Consider the following 18892-nt stretch of genomic DNA (forward strand, 5'->3'; position numbering starts at 1 on the left):
CTGCTGAACAGTTCAGAACCACTTCGCAAAACTGTAGTCTTCTGTTTGTCCAGGCACATCCTAGTTCTAAGATGTGTAGTCAGTTCATTATAACCTTTTCCCGCTGATACTTATACTAAATGGAAGCAAGTTGATTTGTTTAGCTTCTGTAAGTGAGCCTTTAAGTTTATATGACAGCTTTTGCTTTACTGCTTTCTGTGCTGTTCTGTTTATAGGCCTTAGTTTTAGTAGAAACTGTTGTGTGGATTATTAGCTTGGGTTTTTTCCCTGTATGCTTGTTCATGATTTTGCAGTGTAGACATGTATCTGTTTGGAGAATAAGTTAATTGTCTTAATGTATCTTAAAATTAGTTTAGTATGCGTTCTCTTCAGTTTCCTTTTTTCTTTCCCCTTTTGCAATCACATCTCTTTGAAAGTTAAGACAAAACCAAGCTGAAATCTTTTAAAATAAAATACTGTATAGCTGTTGAAGGGGTTAAATAGATGTAAGTAGTTTTTCTAATAAACGTTGAGACCACAAATGCCCATCTACATTCTAAAAACAGTTCTCCTTTTCTAATAAATTTTCACAGATTAGTGTATCTTCATTGATTTTTTCAGAGAGCTACGCTAGACTTCTTAGTGTTGACTTGGGAGAAGTCAGGGTATGGTGTTTCCCAATGTAGAGAGGAAACTATGCTGAATACATAATTTCTGGAATTGTATTGAAACAATAGGATAGCATCTGAAATAAAGAAAAAAGAGAAAGTATTGATTACAGAGTCTTACTGTCAGTGAGCAGAGAAGCTGTTATTTCAAAATAAGTTTTGGCTTTTAATCAGGTGTAATAATTAACATATCTAGATGAAGGCAGAAGTTGAATGTACTCTTTTTGCAAATGTAGGTAGAAAGGTTTGGTGGTTAATCCTTCTGTCTGCACACATGTGTATTGCTGCTTGTATATGTTGGCAGCAGAGTGCACATGTTGGCCTGCAGTTCTTTGAAATCTGTTAATAATTGTCACATTATTTTTCTAAATCAATTTTCTGTCTGCTTTTTTGTAGGTCAAGAAGAACAGTACATAATTCTGATTTTTGAAACTGGTCTTGATCCTCATGCAAACTCAATATTTGAAAAAATAATTACTGACATTGGTATAAGAAATAATATTTCTGACTTCTTTGTGAAAATTTCCTTTGAAGAAGCCAATGGCAGACTTGTTGCATTTACTAAGTGCTTGGAGGACAATTCCAAAGGAAGCCCATCTCACAGAGAAAACAAAATGAAAAATGTAATTATGTTTCTGTCTTAGATCAAGTCATTGTGTTATTTAACTTAGGTGTACACTAAAATAGTGTGCTAGTCACTAGGCCAAAAAAATCCCAACTTCTGGTGTGTTTTGTATGAAGATTCCCAGACTGGACCCTGGTGGGTTATGAGACTGTGGGAAATATTCTGTACATTCACAATACTTTTTAATGTGTTTAATTTCATCATAAGGTTGTGAAATGGTCCACAAGTCATGTGGTAATTTAAAAATCATTAAGGGACAAGAAATTTGTACTGTAATTACACAACATAATTGATTAAAAATTCATCTACTGCTAAAATTATACTATTTCAAGCAAGAAATTAAGTTGCAATGTTATAGTTAATTTTAATGAAGGCCTTCTTTAAACAGAACTACCTCTTAAAGAATTTTAAAGTTTTGTGGCTTTGGACATAAGTGTGATAAATTAACTAGGAAAGGAAAAAACGAAACTTCAAGTCACACTTCTCAAAAGCAATGGATATTACACTGCTGGACTTCACAAAGCTTTTATTATCTTTTTGGTAAATTTGAGCACAGTGCAAATTAATACTGACTTTATTCTTTTAAGGTTGCTTCTGAGTCCAAAATGCAGCAGCGAAATAAACAGTTGCCCTATTTTGATGATGATGAAGAAATTGGAGAACCACATACAGTATTTATTGGTCCTATAGAAAAGTAAGATATTTATCTTTGCCCTGTAACAATTTTCTGAGGTTTTGTGGCATTTCATTTTTATTATTGAATGTATTTTTTTTTTCAGGTTGATAGTTTACCCTCCTCCTCCAGCTAAAGGTGGTATTTCCGTGACCAACGAAGACCTCCATTGTCTAAATGAAGGAGAATTTTTAAATGATGTTATTATAGATTTTTATTTAAAGTAAGTTTTATTTCACATCCATTTTTAGTCATCTTTTACTTTGAAACTAAGTTCAGGTGTTTTTTCCAGACTACTGGTGTTCCCTGGAATTTAATTTGTTTTTATTAACATAATACATTAAGTTTTTCGTGTCACTGATGCTGCAAATGTTAGAATTGTTGCATCCTGCTGTGATTATGCTGCACATGAAGCATATAATTTCCAGACTATTAAAATGCTTACAGGTGAAAAGAAAATCAGTCTGGGAGTGTTTGGAGATTCAGAGACTCAGTTACAAAATACAAGTCTTTCCTAGGTAGCTCATTATGTAACAAACACTTTGAAACTTTGTTTTCCTGCCATGATATAAAAATAAATGAAACAGCAGCAGGACTACTTGTTGATTGAGCAGAGCACTTAATACGTTGAAGCATTTACTCCAATTTTGCATTAAATGGTTTTTGTGGTTAGTTAGCACTCTATTTTGTGAGAGTCTGCAACAACTTGGTGGGGAGAGAGCACTGTTAGCAGTCTTTTTGACTCTGGCAATCAATACTTCAAGTTAACACCTCCATTAATTTTTTTTTTTTTTTTTTAAATAATAAGGTATTTAGTACTTGAAAAACTGAAAAAAGAAGATGCTGATAGAATACATGTGTTCAGTTCATTCTTCTATAAACGCCTTAATCAAAGAGAAAGAAGAAATATTCATGAAACTTCAAACCTTTCGTAAGTCTGTTCATGTGTCAGTTTAACTAAGAGCTAAGTACAGTGAAAATTACAAGGACAGGTGCTTTATAGCATTTTATAAATCTTGTCAGACTGTATTATTATACCAACAGAACTCTGAAGCATCCAGTCCTATAACAAACAGAGTATGCGTTGAAAGTATGAAGAACCTGTTAAGGTGAAAAAGGTTGGCCCCTTCTCCCTAGTGACCAATATAGAACAAGAGGAAATGGGGTCAAGTTGCACCAGGGAGGTTCAGATTGGATATTAGGAAAAATTTCTTCATGGAAAAAGTGATGAGGCATTCGAACAGGCTGCCCAGGGAGGTGGTACAGGCACTGTCTCTGGAGGTCTTAAAAAAAACAGGTGGACGTGGTGTTTTGGGAGATAGTGTAGTGGTTAGGGGTTGTAGGGTGGGCGGTTGGATTTGATGATCTTGAAGGTCTTTTCCAACCTCAATGATTCTGTATGTGGAAAACTAGTCTTTCAATTAAAATAAGCCACGCTACAAATCATGTGTTGGTTTCTTCTTCCAGAATACAGCAAAAACGACATGGGAGAGTAAAAACATGGACAAGACATGTTGACATTTTTGAGAAAGATTTCATTTTTGTTCCCCTTAATGAAGCGTAAGTAAACATACCTCTTAATCACATTTGGTAAAGGCTCAGGCTTTATAATTCTAAAGTTGAAAGTTACACAGTGTGGATTGAAGTTAAAAATCTTTTTCCAGGTGATAAACAAAATAGTGTAAAACCTCTAAGTGCAGTGTTGTAATATGTAATGACTGAGCAAAATTGAACTTTTCTGAGTACTTTTTCTCAGTTTCATCTTATTGTCTGAAGTTCTCTTTTAAGCTGTTGTCATTGATAACTTTTGGATTTGCCTTTTTTAGTCCTTTTTCTTCTAATGAGATCTCTTTGGCATAGATGAGATACTTAGTTGCAATAAATTTATATTAGAAGAAAATGCAATTTAAGATCTCTACTGTCCTGTATTGGGAGCTTTATTCTTGTTTATATCCTTTTATCTTGATATTTTTCTTGTGTCAGGAAGCAGACTGTTAGCACTCTCATGGTTGTTAAACACTTAATGATGTTTGCTTTCCTTAAGATCAGAGCAAATTGTCACAAACACGTTTCTGCATTTGAAAAAAGCATCTAAGGAGCCCTTAAGCCAAAATATTTAGGCGTGTAAGACTACTGCATTTTAAAAGTATACAGTAAAAACATAAAGTAAGGACAGAGAGGGAATTGTAACTGACTTATTACAGACATACCTAACAGATCTTTAAAAAATTCAACAAATAGGCTTTTTTATAATTTAAAGCTTTTTTTTTTTTTAATTAATTTAAAGCTCTTCAAAGAATTGTATCTAGATACTGTGCTGTTGTGCAGTGGGAGGAAAATTTCTGAATCTTCTCTTTTCCTGCCAGCTGAATTCTGAGGCTAGCTGCTGAGAGGCAGGTATGAGGTTATGACCATAGATCTGTCTTTGTTACAGAGTCATAAGTAAATCCTTGATTAAGCTGTTCCCAAGCAATGACTGTACAAGCAATGACCTCTGTATAGCCACGGGAAGACAGCCAGTTCTTAGTTGATAAAGTCTCAGGTATAAGATATTTTCCATGTCCACCGCAGACTTCATCCTTACCATTCCTCTCCCCTAAAGCTTTAAGTACTAGAACTTTGCAGTGTCTGTCACTTAAATTTTAGTTGTCTTAGAGCTTGTTATATAGTTTGTTTCACATCATCCTGTCTTGTCATTCATGGTCAGTCCCCACCCTATACTGGTACATGAGGTTGTTCTTCTCCATATACAAGACTCTACACTTGCCCTTGTTGTATTTCATTACATTTCTCCCAGCCCAACTTTCCAGCCTGTCCAGGTCTCACTGAATGGCAGCACAGCCTTCTGGTGTGTCAGCCACACCTCCCAGGGTAGTGTCATCAGCAAACTTGCTGACAGTGCACTCTGTTCCCTCATCCAGGTCGTTGATGAATAAATTGAATAGTACTGGTCACAGTACCAGCCCCTGAGGGGCTCCATTAGATACAGGCCTCTGTCTGATTGACCACAACTCTCTGACTTCTTTTCTTCAACCAGCTTACAATCCACCTCACTACCCAGTCATCCAGACCACATTTCCTCAGTTTAGCTGCGAGGATGCTGTGGGAGACAGTGTCAAATGCTTTACTGTAATCAAGATAAACCACATCCAGTGCACTACCATCATCTATCCACCTGGTTGTGTCCTCATAAAAGGCTATCAGATTGGTTAAACATGACTTCCCCTTAGTAAAACAGTATTGACTGCTCCTAATGACCCTCTATCCTTGATATGCCAAGGGAGGCACAGTGCTGAGGATAAGTTGTTCCATCACCTTTCCAGGAATGGAGGTGAGGATGACCAGTCTGTAGTTGCCCAGGTCCTCCTTCTTGCCCTTTTTGAAGACTGCAGTGACATTTGCTTTCCTCCAGTCCTCAGGCACCTCTCCTGTTCCCCACGACTTACCAAAGATGATGGAGAGTGGCCTAGCAATGACTTCTACCAGCTCCCTAAGCACCCATGGGTGCATCCCATTAAGACCCATGGATTAATGGATGTCCAGATTGCTTAATTGATCCCTATCCCAGTCCTCATCAACCAAGGTAAACTCCTCCTTTATCCTGACTTCCTCTGGGGCCTCAGGGGACTCCTGAGGACTGTCTCCAGCAATATAGACAGAGACAAAGAAGGCATTCAGTAACTCCACCTTCTTTGTATCCTCTGTCACCAGGGCACCCACCTCATTCAGCAGCAGGCCTGTATTGTCTCTAGTGTTAGTTTTGTCTGAAATCTATTCAAAGAAGCCCTTTCTGTTGTCCTTGATGTCTCTTGCAAGGTTTAATACCAAGGAGGCCTTAGCTTTCCTAGTTGCCTCCTTACATCCTCTGACATCAGTCCTGTATTCCTCCCAAGTGGCCAACCCCTCCTTCCATGATCTGTAGACTCTCTTTTTCCACTTGAATTTGCCCAGCAGTTCCCTCTTTAACCATGCAGGTGTCCTGGCTTCCTTTCTTGATTTCCTACCCATTGGGATGCTCTGATCTTGAGCTTGGAAGTAGTGGTCCGTAAATGTTGACCAACTATCTTGAGCCCCTTTACCTTCTAGTACCTATCCCATGGGATTTCCCCTAGTAATTGCTTGAAAAGGTCAAAGTTGGCCCTGCTGAGGTCCAGGGTCGTGATCCTGCTTGGTATTCTGTTCTTACTGCACAACCTTATATCAGAAAAGATAATGATAGGACAAGGGGTAATGATTTTAAACTAAAAGAGGGGAGATCTAAGTTAGATATTAGGAAGAAATTCTTTACTATAAGCGTGGTGAGGTACTGGAGTAGGTTGCCCAGGGAGGTTGTTGATGCCCCATCCCTGGAGGTTTTTAAGGCCAGGTTGGATGAGGTTTTGTGCAACCTGGTCTAGTGGTAGGGGTCCTGCTCATCAGGTTTCCTGATATGTACAGTAAGAGCATTGCAGAAAAAGAAAAAGAAACAAGTATCTAGGGAGATGAGAAAATGGTGGTTTGGCAGGGGAAGCGGGTTTGATTTTTATTGGTTTTGACTTGCTTAAACTTAAATCTTCCTTTTTTGTTATTAGCTGCTAGTATTTTTCTGAGATTCCTATTGCTAGTCTGTCTGCCCTTAGACATGTCACTTCTCCCATCCTCTGAAACCCAGCATTCGGTTTTGAGGAACAAAGAGCTGAACTGTTTTGGGGAAGATGCTCACATATTTGGGACAGTAAAATGTAGGTATCTGCTGTTACAGAACAGAGAGGAGTCTGGGGAGCTTCTGGGGAAAAAACACAAAAACTGACAAGTATGAAGGCTTCTAGGCCTCTGTCCTAGTAGCAGAGTTGTCAGTTGCTAAGTTTTTCCTCCCTCCATATATTGCTGTACCAAGAATAGCAGGTTTTACCAGGTTACTATATATTTGACCATTCTTTTATATATAGTATGTGTTACCATTTTGAAACAGAGCAGAGGGCTGTGAAACCTTGCTGTTGTGCCAAAGCAACATTTTTTTGTATTTATGGTGCTGGTTGGTACATTAGTTGGCTTCTTAATCTGCAGTGAGTCTTTCAGATATGCAAGTCTTATGATAAAGGCTGTGGCCTGTGTCCTAACATTTGAACTAAGTTGCATCTTTTTCAGAAGCTCCCTTGTGTAACTTATGTGTTACGTAATTCCCGAAATTTCCCCATGCTCCTGTTCCTCACTTCCAAAATTAGGACTGTCATGCTTTATGTTGACAAGAATGGAGATGTTTAGATGCTGAAAATCCAGTAGAATGTAACTAACTTCCAACTATTTCATGTTTAGCTGTCCAGTTTTCTTTCTTTTTTTCTTGTAATTGGGGCATTGCCTCATAACTTCAAGGGATTAGTGAAAACACTAGGAGCACAGAGAATCAGTGGTGAGGAGAGAGAGACAGTTAATGCCTGTGGTGTGCAGGGAACAACCTCATTTTCAGCATTTTTTTCGACATGCCTTTGCCTGGACATCTGGATGTGCTACCTACTATAGTGTAGTAAGGCTTTCATCACCAGCTTCTCTTCTGTAAGCTTATTCCTTGTCTTCATAGGTTATGATCATAGAACTCACATACACACTTGAGTAGTCCAAGACTCTCACAGTGTGACTCAACACATTGCAGCACTGCAGGTTTTTTTCAGGAATTTGTCACCTGGTTTGCTTAGTCCTTGTAAACAGAGCTTTCTCTATGTGATACAATAGTAGATCAAAGGTATGGAAGACTGTTCCAGTGAAAGATCTGCATTCATTACTACTTAGAAAAGGCCTCAAACCTTTTGCCTGTGGCAAAATTAGTCTGGCTGATATCCAGTCTCAGAGTTTCTTTTGCTTCTTTGTGTCTTGAATTAAGTACTATGTGAAACAAGTTATTCTATGATTTGAGAACTTGAGAGATTCTCTCATGTTACAGGAATGTTGCTCATCTCAGAATCCTCACAGTTGGAAATGACCTTGAAAATTAGTCCAATGTCAACCCAGAATGGTTACTCCTGGTAATCTTTCTCCTGTGCTGCCCATAATGATGGGGTTTTTTTGTTTGTTGGAGTTTTTTTAGGATACAACTATTTATTCTGACATCTGGTTTAAGAGTATATTCTAGAGGATGATAAAGGGACTGAAACACCTGTTTTATGAGGAAAGACTGAGAGAACTGGGGCTGTTTAGTATAGAGAAGAGAAGGATGAGAGGGTTTCTTATTGATGTATCTTAATATCAGAAGTGTGGGTGTCAAAAAGGAAGGGCCAATCTCTTTTCAGTCATGCCTCTTGAGGGGCAATGGATGCAAGCTAGAGCACAGGAAGTTCCACCTCAATGTAAGGAAGAACTTCTTTACTGTAAGGGTTACAGAGCATGGTAACAGACTCCCCAGAGAGGCTGTGGGGTCTCCTTCTCTGGAGACTTTCAGAATCCATCTAGATGTGTTTCTGAGTGACCTCCCCTAGACTCTGTGGTGGTCCTGCTCTGGCAGGGGGTTGAACTAGATGATCTCCAGAGGTCCCTTCAAACTCCTAACATTCTGTGATTCTTTGAAAGTCTTTCCAGACTCTTCCCATAACCACTAGTTTAGGGAATGTGGTCACATCCTCTAACAAGTTACAAAACTGCAGTAGCTGGACGTGGGCAGTATGAATCTAGGGATAATTAACTTCAGAACAGCATGGCTGATTTAACTGTGACTGCGTCAGTGTCCTTTGGCAGTACAGTCTTTTTGTTCAAGTGGAAATAGGTTCTGTTTTTTTTTAAAGTTACAAGCTATTTTCTGTTCAGGTCCAGGTTAATTTACTAGTCTATTTACATAATTGATACATAAAGCCTGTATTAATAGAACACACACAAATTCAGGTTTTGGCAATACTTAGTATATTGATTTACTAGTTATGGTAAGTCATTTAACACAAAATGCCTCTGCACTTCACATGCTGCTTTCAAAGGCCACTTTATTTACCTGCCATTGTATTTGAGTTGTATTTAGGCTTCGTAATAATCTATTTATGACTTTTTTTGCTGCTTTTTCTTTTTTTCTAAAACACATTGAAATGTGGCTTCACCTCCATAATACATAGCTAGGTTCTGTTTTTTTAGTTGCTGGAGGTAATCAGAGAACCTTCAGAAAATTTCTAAATCACGTCAGTTGATACCTACTTGCAGTGTCTCAATCCCTGAATTTGCTGCTGCTCCATTTCTGATTGAGTGACAAGAGGCAAAATTTGTGTTGGGCAATTTAACTGATTAGATCCTGAAAGGGTTAGAACGTTAGTTTGAAGGGTAAGGAGGACACCAGTGTCATGGTGATGGCATTACAAATATACTTGTTTCCCATTTTTAGTTCACTGTTAGCAAGACTTTAAAAATTTGAAGCTTCATATACAATTGGAAGGTATCACAAGTGGGAGAATATGGGCAACTCATCTGTTCTATTGGATCTGGTTACTTGTGTTGTTAGTCCTGAACTACTAGAAAATTTTGTACAGCCATAAAGCATGAACTTTACAATCTCCAATTCATGCAGTGATAAAGCAAATGTTAAAAAATAAATGAGCTTTAATACAAGGAAGGAAAGGAATGTAAACAGTATGAGTAAATTGAAATTTATTTAGGCAGCTCCTGTTTTCAGCTAACTGTATCATATTAATGTATTTGTTTGTGACTACTTGCATTGAGTGATCTTACCTTGTGATACTACCTTTAGAGACGACTTTGAGGGCTTCAGGAAAACCTCAGAAAAGTGACCAGATATGACAATCTATCTTGGATAACTATAGGGGCAGGATTTGGGGTTTTTGTGTGAGTGCACATACACACGTGCACTCAGTGTTTAGTTTTTGCCAACTTTAGGTTTAAACATGAGCATTACTGTAATTGCTAGTTTTTAATTTACTTTTTCCTTTTCAGGGCCCACTGGTTTTTGGCTGTCATCTGTTTTCCTGGTTTAGAAAAACCCAAATATGAACCAAATCCTCACTATCATGAAAATGCTGCAACACAGATAAAATCTTCCTCTTCAGATGGAGAGAGTAACACACCATCTCCTTTGCCAAATGAATTAGATGCACAAAACTCTCCTTCCAAGTGCACAGCAAAGAAGACATTGACCAAAAAGTATAATACAGCTTTAATTGACCCACACACAGAAACAGAGGACAGTGAGTCTTCATGTTGTAGAAGAAGTCCTTGTAGGGGAAAAAGTGCTTTCAAAAAACTAAATCAAATAGACAGTAATGTGGAAGAACCTAACACTGTGGAATCAGCATGCCATAAACTAGACCATAGGACTCTGGATGAAAATGGTATACAGGGTGAATTCACAGCTGCTAGCCAATCTATGGGTATGTAATTGAAAAAATATGCACATTTTAATGAATAATTTGGAGATTTCACATCTGTTGCTACTTTTACAATTGTGTAAACTTCTTACTTTAAAAGTTTAGTATGTGACTGAAGTTTGAGTGCTTACAACATGAGTAATTTATAGCCATTGCATATAAAATGTTTTTGTGGCTATTGACGTAACTCTTAAGGCAAAAGAGCTGGAGATAAAACACTGTTTCCCTAAATAAGATTAATTTTTCTGTTGTGTGACCTTTTTAACGTAAAAACATATTGTAGATAACACTTTGCATCACTTAAGACTATAATTGTTAAGGAAAGAAAAGTAGTTCATAATGTATGTGCATGGGGGAACTGAATTTTGTGAGCAATATTAATTCCAGTGTCTTCCAGCATTTGAGGTTTTGCTTGAGCACGATCAAGTTATTTAATGTCCTGATAGAAGGTATCTAAAGAACAAAATAATCTAAACAAACAAACACAAAAAATTATGTCACTAAGACCTCGTTACATTTAGAGAGTCTTTCTCTATGCATCACTTCTGTAGAGGCTCATTTCAGTGATCTGGAACAGTGTTTGTACCAAAGTGAACAAAGGAACTAACATACTTTTAAAGGCAGCTGAAGAAATTAGGAAAAGATGCTTTACTCTGCTCACTGCAAGGTTTGGATCCCCTTGAGACATAGAGTACAAAACATCTGGACACACAAAAACTTGTACTTTTGTCACGAATAGTATTCCTACTGACTTAACGTACACAGTGAGTACTTGCATAGCTTATGGTACAAATCTGAAAATATTATCAATCATATGGTTTAATCTTTATACTACAGACCATTACAGCTTCAATATAATTGTGGGTATAAACACTGTCCTACTTTCTAATCTAAATGTATTCATTTGTAATAACATTGTCACTTCTAGTAGGTCTAGGGGGTGAGGGCACCAAGTATGCATAGATCTGGTCTTGCTTGAATGGATTATTTTATGTGTGATTGTTACTGTTTATGATACTGTTGCTGTGTGACACTGTCTCATATCTTGAATGCTGCTACTAATACTTGTCTCTAACTAGTTGAACATAGTTTACTACGAATATTTTGCTAGGATTACATTTCTTTCTTTTTTATGGCTGCATTGTATTGGCAGCTGATGGTCATTCTTTTGCTGACTAAATCACTCAGACTGTCTTGCTCAGATATTACAGATGATGGACCCTTTCATTAATGCAGACATTTTTACAGGTCACAGTCCAAGTTTAAGGGTGAAAATCAGTTTGGGATTGATACTAAAGATAGGTTTAGGCAGCTAAATTTAGATGTGCTGGGTATCTAAACTTCCATTTTAACCAGGAGAAAGAAAGATGGGGATGTGTAGGCTTTGGGTTTTCTGCCCAGCCTTCAGCTGCTTCTCCAAAAGGGTGTGGGTCTTGACTCTGCCCCAAATCCATACATATGTCTTGGTTATCCTAGGATGTCTGAGAAGACACCAGGTGCCTCTTTGATAGGATAGTCAGTGAAACCTAGAGACCACCTCCTCTCATCCTAAAGCAGACATAGAGTAGCTGTTCAGCTGATTAGCTCACTGCTCCAGTTATGGTCTCCACTTAACATTATGAGACCGTGGATGCCCACTGTACATGGGAGCCTAAACGTAGATGTCTTGATCTCAAACTAAATCCTGGTGTTGGACTTGTAAATTAGGACAAGCTGACACCTAAATAACTTTGAAGAAATAATCCTAATTATTATTTAACTAGTCCTCTCTGTATTACTCAATCTTTGTATGAGATGTAATTCTTCTCAACACCAATTTTTATTTTTTAGGAATCTGTCAGCAATAAGTCACATTAGCATATGGCCTACTTCTTGTGCCAAGGTCTTTTCAAAGGTAGTGAGTGAAACTAATTCCCAGATTTGTCCCTGTGGAACTTCACTAGTAACCTCTTTCCAAAGTGTTACTTCAGTTTCTCTGTTGAAGTATTCTCAAATCCAGGTCTTCTCCATTTTTTCCATTAGCTCCTTCATTGCCCTATTTAATGTTCTTAAAGAAATCCTGGTTTTCTTTAATAAGTAATACATTCTCCAGTGGCACTGTAACTGACACTTCTATTTTTGTGATTGTTTAGATATATATTGTGTACTCGTCTTCTAGGACAAGTTTTCTTTTGAAGATTACAGGTTTATTTTTCACTTATTCCCACATAGTTTATTATTTTCCCCCTAAATATCTGTTCTAAGTCTATTATGGTAGTACAGTAAGACTAGTGAGCCTGTAGCTGTCTGCATCTGCTTCTTTCACAGGTACAGCTGTAACATTTATCATTCTTGATTTTTTTCTGATTCTGTTTCCCAAGCAGCTAAAGGATGGAGGGTAGGGAAGTGACTTTACAGATAATCATTTATGTTGCAGTGATGTTTCACTAATGTTTCTAAGCTGCTTCTCTTGGGAGAGCTGATCCTGCATTCTACCCTCCCTAGCAGAGTGTTCCTGGCCTGCCTTTTCCCTTTTACCAGCACAAGTAATCTGATCAAATAAGTTATTCAAGTTAAAAAAATAATAACTTGACTGACTTCCTCAGTCTGGTCCACAGTGTGTGGGTGCATTTGGTGTCATGGAAGGAACCAGCTAGGGATGAGAATAAGCTGTTTTATTAGGGACCAAATGGGACTGCCCCTTTTGGTAGCAGTACAGGCTTCATGGAGCTACAGGGTAATTTCACGGTGGGTTTTAGTCTAGGTCTCTAGAATTTATTTTAGGCTTTTCACAAAATAAGGAACTTTTCACTTTGTTCATATGCATGAATAAAATACTGCGTCAGCTGTATCACACAGTTATTGTGAGCAATCCTGAGCAAATCTGAGGTATTTAAAATTAGTTTGCTCTACAAAGGTGATGTAGTATTTGATGTTTAAATATACCACTATCTGTGATTGATGCAGATGGATTGCACAAGATCAGGCTAAACTATAGTGAAGACTCAGCTGATGGCAGTAAGCTAAATGAAGATGAGCTTATAGATTTTTCTGAAGACCAAGATAACCAGGTAAAGAATTTAGCAACTTTATTAATGTGAAGTGTTGTGTTATAGTTTGAATGGGCAGCTTAGAAGCTGTATACACAGTGTAAAGGTGTATTTTCTAGAGATAGTTACCTTTACAAATGTCAGATCCATAGCACTACATACCTACAAAAATCTGCAAATTGAGCTGAGGGGATAAGGTTGTGTAGTCATTCATGAAACTGTTTAATAGGAAACTGCTCTACTGATCCTGCATTGAGTTGTCTTTTGCATAGGGACAATATTACATAATTATTTTAGTGGAAACTCTGAAAGTCAACACATTTCTGTCTTTCATCTATCCCACCCCATGCTTATCTACCAGACCCAAGAACAATTTACTCTTCTTTCAGCTGCATTTCCTGGACATAAAACACATTTAGAAGTGGGTGCTACTCTGCTGTTTTATTTCATTGGTACTTCTCCTAATCTAATGTGAACAGCATGGATTTAAAATCAAGTAGTGTTCTTGTAAAAATTGGAAGAATTTTAATTCTATAGCTGTGGAAAACCAGATAATTAAAATGTCCTTCACTGACTCACTGCTGGGTATGAAGGCATTATTCCATAACCCTGTTGCTTCTGCAGTGTAAGGTCAATGTGAGCAAGCTAGAAGCTACACATTTACTCTTCCTAATTGACCTTCCTGTTCATATTCCAGGTGTATGACTCAAGTTGTTTGAAATAAAGAATTGGAGGCTATCAAATAGACAGTCTAGGAATTACCCATTTTTCAACTTTGAGTCCAGAACAAACAATTGTTTTCCAAAGTCTGCAGCTATTTATAATGTCTTCCAAATAGTATGTATATGTGTGCACACATATAAAAGCACCAGTTTATGTTAAAACCTAATTGTGCTTTTCATGAAGACTCAACCTGGCTCTCCTGTCATGCCATTTGCCAAAATGTTTTGTGATCCTTGCCTTAATGGAAGTTTGCCAGCCCAGTAAAAGGGTAAGAAACTATGGATATTTGAGATACTCTCAAATATGTTAACTTAGTGATTTTGTTTGTAAAACTTCCATGTCCTTCATAGCAATCAATACGGAAATCAAAAAGTCAAAGGACTTTCCCAGGTTTGTGGCATGACTGTTTTTGCAACCCATGATATATAGTTTTATGGAAATTTAATTGCCCTTGTCCGAAGAACCAAATTGGTGTATTCTGAAGCAAAGATCAAATTTTACTTCTCACTTCATTTAGAAGTTAACATACATGAAACTGCCAAGTCAATTTCTAGTTATCATTAGCAACAGAAAGTATTGATAATTCAGATTATAATAAAAGAACATGCAGCTCTTTTAAGCCAACAATGTCAGTTACAGCTTTTTTTCTAGTTTCAGCAGTCATTAAGCAAATAGCACCATTCACTCTGTCTCATTTCACCATGGATTTGAGAAACCACGTGACTAAAAGTTGGTAATGCAAACTTCACAAATAACAAATGGTTTCAGATTAAATTTATCACTTCTTTATTAAATTTATGTTACTGGTCTTAAATGAAAATGGTAAGTATAGCAGTAATTTATTTTGCATCTGTTTGAAAAGCAGTATTAGCTTTTAAACACCTATAAACATATTGCTCCTGTAGGAAGACAGTAGTGATGATGGAGGCCTTGTAGATGACAACTGTAATTCAGAAATGGGACAGTGGCACCTGAAGCCTACTATCTGCAAACAGTAAGTATTAACTGTTAAAACGGAAATTTCTTAGAAGTTTATGAAATGTAAAAACAGTCATTCTGGGAAATGGTCATACATCAGTGTTCAAACACTTTAATCAGTGTGTTATTAGTGTTTGAGAGAAAATTTGATACCTTGTAGTATCTTAATCTTCAGTGAGCAGAAAATTTAATTAATGAAACTAGGAGTGAAATAATAGCTTTTTGGGTATCTCTTAAGCCTGTGTGCTGCTTCCAGCAATTGAAATCGGTTCTTCAAACAAGGCTATTCTTTGATATCTTGCACTTAGATTCCTACAAAAAGAAGGTGCAGAAGCATGTTTAAATGTGTTCTTCTATATTAGAAAAAAAAATAGAATCCCTTTAAATGAAAAGAATTAAATTTAATACTAATACTAGTACAGAAAAATAGGAATTCTGTATAAAAATAGGAAAAATAGTAATTTACTAGTACAGAAAAATAGGAATAATTTTTAACTGCCCCCATATCTTACCTAAATGTGTTGTAGCTATTTCTCTTTATTGTTGCTTTCAGTTCTTAGTTTTTTTCTCTCCTTAGTATTGTTTTTTCTTAGTTTTTCTTAGTTCCATGATACTAAGTTTAGTTACTTTTTATTTACATTTTTACTTGTTTTGGACTTTTGAAACTATTAACATCTATTTTGTTTACATTTGAAACCCAAAAATTATTTATTAGTAATCAGTAACTGCAGTTGCCTGTATTTTGGTGACATAATTATATTATTCTGAATCTAGAAATATTGTTCCTATTATTATTTTCTCCACAGTTTTGTTTCTTTTTTTTCACAATTTATTTATCCATTTTTATATTTATTTGTGAAGGTGATGGTTACTAGAAAGGTAAAGGCTTTCACAGTACTTTCTTAGGGTGCAGGATAAAATTATAAATGTATACATTATATGAAATGTGTATGAAGTGTTCATTCAGGAATTAATACATTTTCATGAAGGGGTAAAAATGCATCTGTTTTTGACTTTTAGGCATATTTATGAGCTTCTCATTATAGCTGTGCTAAATTTGTCCCATTTTGATGACAGACTAACAGTACATAATACTTTCCACCAGACGGTAGTTTAATCCAGAGATGAAATTTTGTAAGATTGTTGACACTTCAGTATCAGAAGTCATTAAGGGCACTTAAATACTTTATTATTAGCATATTTTAAATTACTTCTATCTGAAAAAGAAAATTACCTTGAGAAGGCTTTCACTTCTTTCTCCCTTCCCCCTCTGCTCTCTCCTCCCTCCTTTCCCCCTCCCTGCTCCCTCACAATGTACTGGATTGTGCATTTTTAAAGAGCATTGTTAGTATAAATAGTAACTTTATTTTGTCAGAAATGAAAACAAGGACATATAAAAGCAAGCATTATTAAAGTGATTATGTGCTCATTCCTAAAAAATGACATACATGTAAATTATTTTATAAGTGCAAAGAAACCTACACATAAATGCATGCAGATATTTTGTGTGAATTTACTAGTTTGTAACTTCTGTAAAGAACACCTTGTCTGAGTATGTATTATTATTAGAAAATGTGTTTCTTGTTTGTAACTATTAAGTAGATTTCAGATTTGTTGGCTGGGAAACTTCTTGAACGTGCATACCTGGTGTCTTCTGTTCTCCAGAAGCTGCTGCTTCAGAAGGATGTTTATGGCTTCTGTGCCTTACTTTCTAATCCCTTGCCAGTGTCCCAGGTAGTTTGTGTATCTAGAAGAACAGTAGTCAAAACCTGAGGGGGTTTTGAGCAACTGGTTTTTGCCTGTAACAAATGCTTTCAGTCTGACAGTACTGAGCTTTCTAAGTGCATTCCGAAGTGTACTTAGTGTATGGTCAAATCTAAAGATAACTTTGAATTTAGCCATCCCAGTTAGGGGAATATAGGAGCACTGGAAAAACTTAATAGTATTGATCTAGTCACCCCACAAACTATTTCCCAGCTAGCTGTGCAACTGTGTTTTCCAAGCTGCTGTGAAATACTGTATGCTTTAAAATTGTGTTCTCTCTTGTCAGGCCCTGCATATTGCTTATGGACTCACTGAGGGGCCCTTCCCGCTCGAATGTTGTGAAAACACTGAGGGAGTAAGTTTCACATTTGGGTTTTTGTGGTGGTCTTGTTTTGTTTTTTTTTCTTCCCAAATTCTTCAGGAAAAAAAAAGTTTTAATTTGTATGGTCTTCTATTATAGATATTTAGAAGTGGAATGGGAAGTCAGGAAAGGCAACAAAAGAAGCTTTTCTAAAGATGTCATGAAAGGTTCCAACCCAAAAGTGCCACAACAGAACAACTTCAGTGATTGTGGAGTGTACATACTGCAGTATGTGGAGAGCTTTTTTGAGGTCTGTATAGCTTTTTGTGTAACTGTTTTGTCTTCTGCAGCAATCAAATATGAGCTGTTTCAATTGTTACAATTACAAAAGTCTGTCTAGTGTAGCTCTTATAGCTATTTATTAGATTATGTGTTATAAACTAATTTATACATTAACATATATGACAATGAATACTTTTTGGGAAATAAACTAATCATTGCTATTAGTTACACATATACACCAGAAGTTGAAAACCATTTTTCTGAGAAAATCCTTAGAAAATATAGTTAGAGTCTTACTTTATGTTCTTACAGTGCATACCCTTTAAAGCTATCCAGTAAGAAACAGTTACAATTTGAGTTCAAAATTTAAACTAAAGGTGTGTTACAAAAAGCTTATTCTTTTTCCTCTAGGAAATGTGACTCTCAATATATTTCTTTATATGACACTGCTAGTTTAGACTTTTTTACTTGCATAAAAACATGTAAGTGGAGCCATTACATCTAAAAGCCAAATCTTTATTCCACTGAAGAAATTGGTTAAACTGTCTTGGCCTTCAGGTGACTGATCCTTTCACAAGCAGAAGGAGTAGCACCCTCCAGTCTGGGTTGGTAGAAGAGATGATTAAGTGAGGTGTTACCTGCATGGGACACTAACTCAGTTTACAGCCCATAGTACTTTAGAGCCCTGTTCCTGAATGCTCCTGTAACTAACCCTTTCCTAAGGAAGCTAGTGGTTTCTTTTCCATTCCTCCAAGCTTCCGTTGTTCTTGGTATGAGAGCAGCAGGGCTTTAGCGGAGTGTGTTTATGCAAAATGAAGCCCAAATACAGAATCATAGAATGGTTTGAGTTGGGAAGAACCTTCAAGATCATCCAATTAACCCTCTAGAACTTAAAACCAGCCTTGAGTGCTTCCTGGTTTGTACATGGGCCATATGAGGAACAACCAAAATTTGATATTTTTAACGCCTTCCTTCTTGCAAACTGATTGCTGAATTATGTCAGGCTGAATCCCTGATCCTGCCTGGTCTGGCAATCTACAACAGCAGCTTTGTCTGCCAGGGGACGGGGATGGCACGCGGATATGTCAGATAGTAAATCACAGGTTGTTCTTAGAAATAACAGCAGTGGGAAAGGAAAACCAGTACTGGCTGTGCACGGTACGTTGCTATCTTATAGTTACTTAGGTAATTATTTCAGCTGCTAATGTATTTGGAAAATTGCATGAAGTTTCATTGTTTTCAGCAGCTGTACAAACTGAATGGGTAGTGTGTGGAGAGGGGTCTTATTCAGGCACATCTTTTTCTTCTTTGTGAATTTAAAGTATCTTCTTTTTAATAATAAGGGTTAAAATAATTACATATGTTTTAAAACCACGACTCATTTGAGAGGGTGACCATGTAATAAGGAGCATACCTGTCAGCTCTTACAGCAGTTGGTTTTCAGCCCCCTCTCAACACCGTGCCTACTGACCCCACGAGGGACAGCACTGACCTGCCAGACGGTGGCTCCCAGTTGCCTCCCCAGTTGGGGGGGGGGGGG

General features: G+C 37.0%; 2 protein-coding genes across 2 annotated transcripts in view; both read left to right on the plus strand.

Annotated features, from left to right (window-relative positions):
- The window catches only part of SENP6 (SUMO1/sentrin specific peptidase 6), a 53472-nt gene extending 43045 nt beyond the window's left edge, over positions 1–10427 (plus strand). The window contains 7 exon segments of the mRNA XM_010003426.1: positions 1044–1270; positions 1860–1966; positions 2052–2168; positions 2754–2876; positions 3413–3505; positions 9845–9890; positions 9892–10427. Of these exon segments, the coding sequence (XP_010001728.1) occupies positions 1044–1270; positions 1860–1966; positions 2052–2168; positions 2754–2876; positions 3413–3505; positions 9845–9890; positions 9892–9942 (764 nt within the window). The 3' untranslated portion in view covers positions 9943–10427.
- The window catches only part of LOC104393888 (sentrin-specific protease 6-like), a 10721-nt gene continuing 1971 nt past the window's right edge, over positions 10143–18892 (plus strand). Inside the window, exons 1-5 of the mRNA XM_010003416.1 lie at positions 10143–10278; positions 13222–13325; positions 14933–15021; positions 17056–17124; positions 17230–17380. Of these exons, the coding sequence (XP_010001718.1) occupies positions 10275–10278; positions 13222–13325; positions 14933–15021; positions 17056–17124; positions 17230–17380 (417 nt within the window). The 5' untranslated portion in view covers positions 10143–10274. The remainder of the gene's footprint in view (positions 10279–13221; positions 13326–14932; positions 15022–17055; positions 17125–17229; positions 17381–18892) is intronic.

The sequence above is a fragment of the Chaetura pelagica genome, unplaced genomic scaffold, assembly GCF_000747805.2.
Source record: "Chaetura pelagica isolate M959 unplaced genomic scaffold, ChaPel_1.0 scaffold150, whole genome shotgun sequence".
Classification (NCBI taxonomy): Eukaryota; Metazoa; Chordata; class Aves; order Apodiformes; family Apodidae; genus Chaetura; species Chaetura pelagica.